Raw genomic sequence first — 10,132 nt, 5'->3', positions numbered from 1 at the left:
CCCCCAGGTTGGGAGACCTTTGGGTAAGGCTCAGTGCAGAAGAGTGAGCAGATTGGCAGGCTTGGCCCCTGACAAGGAGCCCTTGGGCAAGTTGCTCAACTTTGAGCCTTGGTTTCCTCATCTGTAAAATAGGAAGCAATCCCAGGTTCCCAAAATTTATGAGATCCTAAGTGCCCCCTCCCACCCACCCCCAATCCCATTACCCCTAATTCCTCTCTGGTCTCAGCCTCCCCTTCACTGTGCACCCCCTCTGCCAGACTCCATCCAGGCGGAGTAAGCCCAGGCTGGGCACCAGACAGGAGGATAAACAGTGGCACCAAGCAGGGCAGCTTTGCCTGGGTGGCTAATACCCAGAATCTAGGGAGCCCATGGCTCTGGGACTCTCCCAAGGGGCAGCACCACTCCCTCATTTTCCATTTGACCCGGCCCCCCAGAAGCAACTGGACTCCACCACACCCCACCCACCCCTCAAAGCTAACCTCACCCATGCAGTCCCCAGTCCTACACACCCACACAGGATCTGAGAGTTGTGGCTGGGTGGGGGTCCTGTGACCAAAGAGTGTTGAGAGAAGAGAAACCCCCTATTCTCAGGTTAGTAATGGGACCAGGAAGCAGGGGAGAAAGACCCAGCTCAAGCAGAGACAGCATAGTCTCCAGCAGGGATCCTAGGCTTGGCTCCTTTATTCTGGTTTTCTTGGAGCCCGAACATTAACATCCTGGAAAGCAGGGAAATCCCAGGCTAGGATTCCCACCTGGCTCTGCCCTCCCACTCTCACCTGCTTTGAGCCCCTCTCTCCCCCATGATGGGGCACCCACCAAAAGGCAGAGACACAGAGCGAGGTCAGATGCTGTGTGGTAGGACCAGAGGCAGCCCGACGTATCTGTGTGGCCAACAGACAAAACTGAGAATATTTCATACAAAAAGAGTTTTGGCTTCCCTTGAAAAATCGGAAGTTCTGGTAACGCTAAACTGGGTGCTCCTCAGCTTACCACAGTCCCTGCCCTGCCGGCGTCACTCATTTACCCACCTGTCTGGAGCCTGGGTTCCTAGAAAGACCCCACAAACATCTCCACCCTAGCACTAGTCTAGGAGTTACAAATCCTGAGTTCTAAGCTCAGTTCTCACTAGCTTTGCAGACTTGGGTAGCCACTCTGGACCTCGGTTTCCTTTTCTTTAAAAGAGGAATAATGGGGCTTCCCTGGTGGCGCAGTGGTTGAGAGTCTGCCTGCCGATGCAGGGGACATGGGTTCGTGCCCCGCTCTGGGAAGATCCCACATGCTGCGGAGCAGCTAGGCCCGTGAGCCATGGCCGCTGAGCCTGCGCGTCCGGAGCCTGTGCTCCGCAGTGGGAGAGGCCACAACGGTGAGAGGCCCGCATACCGCAAAAAAAAAAAAAAAGGGGGAATAATGATACCTACTTCATAGGCTGAGGACTAAATGAGACAAAATTTAGAAAAAGACAGTGCACATCATGGTCGCAGCTGCCAGGGTCATGGGGCAATCGTGCCCACCTGGTCAGTTTTGTCCCTTCACGACCTTTTGAACTTCACAACCACTCAGTGAGCATTATCATTATCATCATCCTGTTTCCTGATGAGGAAGTGGAGGCTTGGCAGGGGGAGGTGGCTGGTCAGTGGGGGAGCCTGAACCCTAAGTGGCTCTATGGACTCTGATCCCCTCTCCCCACCCCTGCTTCTCTCTTCAGTGACCAAGATCTGCGCCCAGTGTGAGATGGAGCACAGCGCTGATGGCCTCATGGAGCAGATGTGTTCCAGCGACTTCGGTGAGTGTAGAGCCCACGTGGCCACTGCCCTCTCCCCAGAGAAACGTACCTCTTTTTTGCAGGTCCTCCCAGGGACTTCAAAACCCCCTCAAGGCCATGGTCCATCCCTGGCCAGGGCTCCGGCAGCCCTCCCTTGACACTCTCTACAGAGGGGCCTCCAGGGCTGGATTCTCTTTAGGGGAAGCAGGCTTGGCCCAGAGATGGATGGAGGCAGCAGAGGGGACAGATGGGCTCCAGGATGGAAGTGCAGCCCCTCGTCCCTGGGCACCTCTGCCTAGTACCTGATGCACCTCTGGCCAGGGGAGCTGTGGTCACCCGTCCCACAGCTTCATCCTGGAGCCTCCCCATTCCTGGGGCAGTCAGGACTTGGCTCCTGTGCGGACCACGCAGCCCAGCATGTGGTCTTGGCCAGGTCGACTCCCCTTTTGTGTCTTAGCCTCCTCTGTCTATGAAAAAGAGAAAGCAATGAAATCCTTCCTGCAGCACGTCTTTGATGTCGTTAGTCTGTTTGGAAAGAGGACACTACTACTGGAAGGTGTGTGCGTGCCCGAGAGAGAAAGAGGGGGTGGGGGAGAAGGAAAGAGATTTTATAACACTGTCCTTCCCTGGGCAGCCAAAGTTATTCTCTGGCTTCTCCCTGGCTGCTCCCAGAGATGGGGACCCAGAGGCCCGCAGAAAGAGGACGCTGGCCTAAGTGACCGCCGCCAACTCCATTAGGCTCTCTGGCCTTCAACCACCTCCTCCACTACCCCACACACTCACACTCCTACACACACCGCAGACATTCTCTCACACACAAAAACACACAGCACCACACTCCACACTCCCACCCACACTACACAGTCGCACACAGATTACAGCAGTGGGTTCGCCCAGCAAGAGCTGGTTGTATGCAGTGCTTCCCAACCCTGTGCTCCGTGACTCAGTGGGTCACGGTGGGAGCACTTACCCATGAAAATCAGCACGTGCGACAGAGAAGGGCCCCCCCCCTCTGCCGGCAGAGCTGGCTTTCTAGCATTTAGAGCCACCACTGCTCCAAACACCACCCCCTGCAACACACACACACACACACACACACACACACAGCCAGAAATCCCGTTTGGAAGCATCCCCAGAGATCATGAAATCCAGCCTTCCTCCATCACAAGGACGCCCCCTCCACCAAACCCTCCCCCCAACTGGTCAGCTCCACCCCCAATATTTCCCTTCCCCAGGGAGCCCACACCCAGCTCCACTCCCCACGGAGAGCTCTCCACCCTGCACCTGGTGTCATGGAAAGGCACAGGCCAGACCTCAGTTCAACCCAGGCTCTAGAATTCAGGCACATCACCACCTCTCCAAACCTCATTTCCCCACCATGCCACAAGGATGAAACATAATAATGCCCGTGCGAGTCCAGCACATGATGGGAGCTTCATAAATGTCAGCGTGTACACGCAGAAGCTCCATCTCCCCAAGCCCCAGGCCTGGAGCTTCAGGCAGAGCATCAAGCATGGGGCCACCAGCGTCCTGAGCACACGTGACGGTTCTCAGGCCATCCCTCTGTCCACCCCGACACACAGTGGTCAAAATGCGCATCAGAGAGATCAAGATAGAGAATGCAGACCGGAAGCTGATTGGAGCCCAGAAAAAGAAGAAGCTGCTCAAGCCGGGCCCCCTGAAGCGCAAGGACACCAAGAGGCTGGTGCTGCACATGAAGAACGGTGCTGGCTGCCCCTGCCCGCAGCTGGAGAGCCTGGCCGGCAGCTTCCTGGTCATGGGCCGCAAAGTGGACGGACAGCTGCTGCTCACGGCTGTCTACCGCTGGGACAAGAAGAACAAGGAGATGAAGTTCGCGGTCAAGTTCATGTTCTCCTACCCCTGCTCCCTCTACTACCCCTTCTTCTATGGGGCCGCGGAGCCCCACTGAAGGGCACTCCTCCCTGCCCCACCCAGCCAGCTGTGCCTTGTCTTCTGTCTCCGCCCCTGGGGCGCACTCTCTCCTCCTGCCCACCTGGCCTCCCCCTACTCCCAGGCTGACCCAGCCCCTGCCGGAGGGTGGTTCGTGCAAAGCTGCTACCAGCACAGGCACTAAGGGATGGACATGGAGCCAGGCTGTCCTTGACCGAGGGGTTCTGGGGTCCTTGAAGGTTTCCTCCCATAGGAGCAGAAGTTTCTCAGTTGGGAGAAAGTAGGCAGAGAGAAGAGAGAGCTCTAAGCAGCCTGAAGAGGTGGTTTCCAGGATAGCCGGTGGTGTCAGCTCCCCTCTGTTGGCGGTGGGGCCTCGCCTGGGAGAGGGAAGTCCTGGTATTAGGCTGAGCTACTTGAGGGACAGTTCTTGGCCCCCAGGGCCCCCTCACGTGTCCTCATTGTAGCCCCCCTGAAAGGAAAGGGTCACAGTGCCCTCCAGCCATGCCTCCCCACCTTCCCCGTCTCTGCCTGTTTCCCTTCCCGCTGGACCTGAGAGAAGCCCAGCCCGGCCCCGCTCCCAGAAGCGCACTCCTCAGCCTCCGCATGTCCCTTTTATCCTGATGACCAGTAAATTACTGCTACTGCTGCGAGGCCATAGATACTAGACTGATGCAGGTAGGGTTTGGTTTTCTATTTTTTTTTTTTTAAGTTTTTAATTAAATCAAAGAAAACAAACTGGCTTTAACCAGGTGATTTCTTTATCAGCTGGTTCCTCGGTGGGGTGCTCAGAAACGACTTCGCGAAAGAGGCCTTTTTGTAACCCACGGCCTGTCCACACAGACATACTTGGAATGCCTAAAAAGAGCAATTCCCATGTTTTCGCAGGATCCCCCAAGAACACATAGAGAGGGTCACCCTTCTCATCCTCACGACAAGACTAACTGAGCGATGGAGATGACTGTCCTTTTGTCTCAGAGCAAGGACAGAGATGCCAAGTTCCGCAGCCTTCTCCCACCATCAGAAGGCTCCCACAGTCCTGCAGCATCTCCCTGACACGGGCAGTGCCTGCTCTGAGGAGCCCCCAAAAGGCTGGGACACAGGGAACTACTCTGAAGAGCCAGAGGCCTAAAGGTGTCACTCCTACCCCTAGAGCTCAAACACCCCTGGGCACTGGACGTGTAGGAGATGATGGTGTGGACAGGTGCTACTCCAAGCTGGTCCCTGGACCACAGCATCAGTATCACCTCAGAGCTGGTGAGAACCACAGAAGCTCAGGCCCCACCCCACACCTGCATTTTAATACATAAACCTTCGAATCATCTAGGGAGCTTTCACAAATTACTGGGCTCTACTCTAAATCAATTAAATCTGAACCTCTGGAGGGTGGTCCAAAATCAGCATTTCTAGATGCCCACGGGGGCGGTGTGCAGCCAGGGCTGAGAACCTCCATCCGGATAAGCCGACAGCTAAGGCAGGAGGGCGAGGGGCTGAGGTTACCTCAGGCTGGAAGGGTCCTGGTCCTGCATGCGGGGAGCGGACCAGCTATAATGCCTCAGGGGGCTTCTTCAGCGAGCTCAGTGCAGATGGAGACTGCTACCTTGAGCTGGATGGGGCAGCGAGGGGAGAAGGCTTGAAACGGAGGCGACAGGCTGCTGTCAGTCGCGTCCAGAACTTGGGAGGGGTGGTGCCCGGAAAGAGTCCTGAGGGGACCGTCAGCAGATGCTGAGGGACAGGGCAGACGTACCCAGAGCAGGGGGCTGGGGACACCCCCAGAAGGCTTTCCTCACCAACTGGGGTACAGCTGGGATGCCAAGTCCAGTCAAGGCCTGCTGATCCTCCAAAACAATGGAGCCACGTTCTCTTGAGGTGAGGAAAACACTGGCTTGCTTCCGCAGCTCTCAGAGCGCGCTGCCACAGAGAAACAAGGGGCCAGTGCGGGCTAACAGGTGGTCTGACAGCCTGCCCATAAATCACCTCCCTGGCAGTCAGGTGCCCCACACAGGTCAGGGGCGGCCGCGGCCTGCGTGTTTCTCCTCACCTCTGAGGAAGCCGCTGCCTCCCACCCTCGCCCAAAGCCTGCCCAGCCCACCTGGCTCCCTGAAACCGCCCCTTGTCTCCCAGCCTCCTACCCCGACCAAATATTTACGGGCCCTTCTAGGGTCAACCAGGACCAGGGATTCTTTTTTCACTGAACACACAGGACTCAGGCTGCTTCTGGCCGGAGCACAATACTGACCTCTGTCAGGTGCTGGCAGCCCATGAGAGGGAGCGGGCGGGGAGGGGCTCCCTTAGCCCATCCTGCGAGGCCCCAGCAAGGCGCTCCTCACCCACCGCCACAAAGGGGTCAGGCCCTGCTCTGCACCTTGGCTCTGTCCCCGGCACCTGCCGTCAGAGCCCCCGGCAGTCTCTTCCCTGGGACCAAAGACCAAGGAGGCCCTGCAAGGCCTGAGCGCTCCCTGCATTCAGTTCAACCACAGAACACTCCCTCCTGGCCAGCCTGAGACAGGCGGCTGGTGGTGCCCAGCGAGCATCTGCACGGCGTACCAGTGAATGTTGGCATCTGACCGCATGGAGCAGAACCCTCCAGAAACAGCGGGGCTTCCCCACTCAAGAGGTCCAGAGGTGGGAGGTCCGTGTCCCAGGCTCATTCTGCCTTACTGCTCTGCCAGTGGGTGGTGCCTCCTCCTCCCAACTTCTCAGCCACATTCCAGGGAGCAAGGCGGGAAAGGGCTAAGAGCAGCAGCGGCGTGTCAGCTGCCTCTGGCCCTTTTGATCAGGAAAACAGTAATTTCCCAACAAGCCCCACCTGGTAGATTTCCACTTCTCGCTCACCAGCCAAAACTAAGTCACAAGGCCAGCCCAAGTTGCAAGGGAGCAGAGGAAGTGTTTCAGCTGGGTGCAAAATGAGAGTTCTGATAGAGAACAGAAGGGTTTTGGGGTAGGCCCGTTGACACTCAGGATCAGGCGAGAAGAGGCCAGTTCTGGTTTCCAGTGCTGTGACTTAATGACCATGTAACATTGGGGACATTTCCCAGCTGGAAAACGGAGTGATCATGTCTACTTCACAGGGCAGCTGAGTGTTAAGCAGGGAAATGTATGAAAACTACCTGGAAACAATGCCCAGCATTTAGAAGATGCTCATTAAATGGTAATTAGTATTTTTATTAACCAAAGGCCTTGACCTAGCACAGTGCCTGCACAAAATAAGTGCTTATTAAATTCCTAATTGATTTGTTAATCAACTAAGAAATGCTACTGGCAGGAAGGCAAGGAAAAGACAGGAACATCTTATCTAAAGGCCAGAACCGTTAGTTCCAGAAGGTGGAGAGAATTCACATTTGTGGTTTTGCATCAGAAAATACATCCCCAGGTAGTATGTAGGGCAATAGAGGAGAGAAGACGTATAATACTATAGTAGCATTCAGTATATATCAAGCCCATTAATATATAAATATTCAAGCACTTGGGCATTTTAATTTAAGCCTCCTGAGGTAGGTACTATTATTATCCCCATTTTAATGGTGAGGAGACTGAGGTTCAGAAAGGTTAATGAACTCATTAAAGGACACACAGCTGTACTTAGTGGTGTGGTTAGGATTTGACCCCATGCTCTTAACCCCTGTACTACTGCCTGCAGGGGGCAAAGCCGAGGACAGGTGGGCAGGATCCGTGTACAAGCAGCCATGCGTCTGTTACCCTGCCTCACAGGAAGATTTCTGGGGACCCTGCTCAGATCTCACTCCAAGGGCCCTGAGAGCAGCAGAAGAGCCATCCTTGAACCATGGCTTTTCTCCTAAATCCCAGGGCAGCCCACCCCTTCGCCCCTCCTCCTCTCTCAGCCCCATCAGCGTCCAGCCTCTCGGGTCCCACAAAGGAAGCTCACATCCCACAACTGTTTAGTCGGCTGTAATCCTGGCTAAAGTTCACTCCTTGGGAAATCCAACGTGGGGGGTGGTTGCTGCTGGAATGTGTGTGGCTGGGACCCAGTGTCCCAGCCCAGACAGCAGGCTCTGCTGGGGCCAGGGGAATCCAGAACCTCCAGCCCCCAGCTGTGCCAGAGAATGGAATGTGCTACTCTAGGGTGTTGCAACAGACCCAGCCAAGGAGATGGGGCAGTGCTGGGAGCTGGGGGAGCTCCTGCCACAAGGCTGCCTCTGTTCCCCTGGAGGCTGAGCCCACTTCACTAGGGCTGGTGGTGGGCAGGCCCTCCTGTTAGCTCAATGGCTCAGAACCTCCTGGAGCTAGTGGGAACAAGGCAGAACAGAAGGGAGGTGACAGCCAGGACTGCTATGGTGACCAGTTTCTCTGAGGCATCCACAAGCACCTGTGGCACAGTTCACGTTGCGGCTCCGTGGCTTACTAGCTGTGTGACCTGGGGCAGGTTACTTAACCTTCCTAGGCCTCCACTTACTCATCGGTGAAATGGAGTTAATGGTAGAACCTAGCTTTGGGGATAGTCACAAGGTTTAAATGAGATGACACACTCAGCATACTGCCCAGTACAAGTGCTCAATAAACGCAGGTATTATGATCTTAGAGCCACCAGCTGCAGGATAGATGCTGGAGCCAGGGCCTCGAAGGTTCCATGGAGACAAAGGGATGAAAATGGCACTTCATTTGGCTTCAGCTCTGACAGCCAGGTGACCAACGACCCCAAATCCCAAAGACCCCACAAACCACGGCTAGTTCAAGGTCTGTCAAGGCTCACTGGAGGCTGCTCCCCACCACTAGAAACCCATGAAAAGATGGCCAGAACCCTCAACCCAAGCCAGGCCGTGGGAGCTGGCCATCCATCCAGGTCTGCCCAGCAGGTTCCAGGGCTGTCGCAGACCTGGCTACTGTCCCCTCACTTGGTCCCTGAGAACAAACTGGGAAGCATCTTTTAAACCAGGCATCCAATTCTACAATGGACAATCTGCTTTCCAGGCCATCCCACCTTTGGTCGTCTCCATGCTGTGGACCCCAGGCAGCGGGAAGGCACAATCCACTGCTAGTAAAACCCTCCATGGCTCCATTTTCCCAGTGGCACCTGCACTTTGAAGATGTCCATCACTGGCCTGCTCTGAGGCCCTCACACGCACCTCAAGGGGACAAGGAGGTGGCTTTCCTTCTATGAGGCCACTGACCCCAAATGATGAAAACCATGTTTCTCACACTCTGAATCCCATGTCCTGAAAGCTACTTGTGCTATAGTATGTATTTCACCATTAGACATTGTTTTCATTTTCCCAACATAAAATATTGACTCTGCTTTTTCAAACTATACTCTGGCCTCATTCTTTTCTGAAAATAATCTATGATTATTCTCTAGTTTAAAAAAAAATTGCTGTTCTAAGCCATGCAGGGCAGAGTTGTTTTGATATTCCTGAAGATGGCCAGAATGAGAGAAATGAGTTAGTGTTTATTGAGCATTTACTATGTGCCAGGCACCTCGCTTCCCACCTGGAGTGGACTATCTCATTTAACCCTCACAGCAGCCACACAAGATAGAGATCACTATCTACCCACTTTACAGATGAGGAAAGCAGCACAAAAAGGCTTGGGGGCAAGGCCCCTGCAGCAACTCCAGTGTGGCTGCAGCCAATGGTAGAACAGGGCCAAGTGTGGAGCCGGTCCATCGCAGCACCCGCCTCTACTGTCACCGGGATGCTCTCTGGCTAGTGCAGGCTGCTCCAGCTCTAAGGGAAGTCCCTTCTGGTTCCATCCTCCAATGCTGCGGGGAACCCGCATCTTCAAAGGGGTATGGTGTGGCTCCCACAGTGAGGGGCTGGACTGGATTATCTCTGAGCATCCCTCCAACTGACCTACTATGACACACGCCCTCCATGAGAAAAACTGCCTTCCTGGGCCTGTGCTACCACTGCTGTCCCCTTTTGCTCAAAAGCCCTACTTTCCACTCCTCCAGCATCTTTACTGTTCCTCTGGACTACCAGGCTACTGAGGTCGCTTTGGTACTTTTTTTTGCCACTTTGGTACTTTTTAAAGTGAACATGCTCTTCTGTAAAAACTGCAAGGACAAGGTTCTGGCTGCTTCCCTGTCTCTTGGGGGCCCCTGCTGGGGCTCCCCCCTACAAGGGGAAGTTCCCAGACCAAGGCCTCAGTGTGCTGCGAGGACCCCTCAGGTACCACAGTCTGAGTTGCACGTGCACAGGGTCATGAGGATGTGGCTGCAACCTGACCTCGACTCCAAGGCAGAGTCTCTCCACCCCCCTTTACTGCCTCAGGCCCAAGGTCTTGAAGACACCGCGTATATCCAGCTGTGGTCTGCAAAGTGCCATGCCAAGCCTTTTGCAGCCACTGCTTAGCCTCCCTGGGCCTCAATTTCCTCCCCTGTGAAATGGGAAGAAAAAGTGCCTCCCTCTTAGGGCCGTCTTGAGGATTAAATGAAATAAAGTGTGTAAAGCATGTATCACAGCGCCTGGCTCCCAGTAAACACGCCCCAACCCCAGCCCAGAGAAC

The 10,132-nt window shown here is 55.0% G+C and overlaps 1 protein-coding gene across 1 annotated transcript in view; it reads left to right on the top strand.

Moving 5' to 3' along the window:
• SFRP5 (secreted frizzled related protein 5) overlaps positions 1-4,408 on the top strand; it is a 5,461-nt gene extending 1,053 nt beyond the window's left edge. Inside the window, exons 2-3 of the mRNA XM_007456223.1 lie at positions 1,706-1,783; positions 3,346-4,408. Coding sequence (XP_007456285.1) covers positions 1,706-1,783; positions 3,346-3,692 — 425 coding nt within the window. The 3' untranslated portion in view covers positions 3,693-4,408. The remainder of the gene's footprint in view (positions 1-1,705; positions 1,784-3,345) is intronic.
• The last annotated feature ends 5,724 nt before the right edge of the window (positions 4,409-10,132 follow it).

The sequence above is a fragment of the Lipotes vexillifer genome, unplaced genomic scaffold (assembly GCF_000442215.2).
Source record: "Lipotes vexillifer unplaced genomic scaffold, Lipotes_vexillifer_v1.1 scaffold184, whole genome shotgun sequence".
In the NCBI taxonomy this organism is placed as follows: Eukaryota; Metazoa; Chordata; class Mammalia; order Artiodactyla; family Lipotidae; genus Lipotes; species Lipotes vexillifer.
Note: the sequence above shows the minus strand (reverse complement) of the source record. Positions and strands in the feature narration are given on the sequence as shown.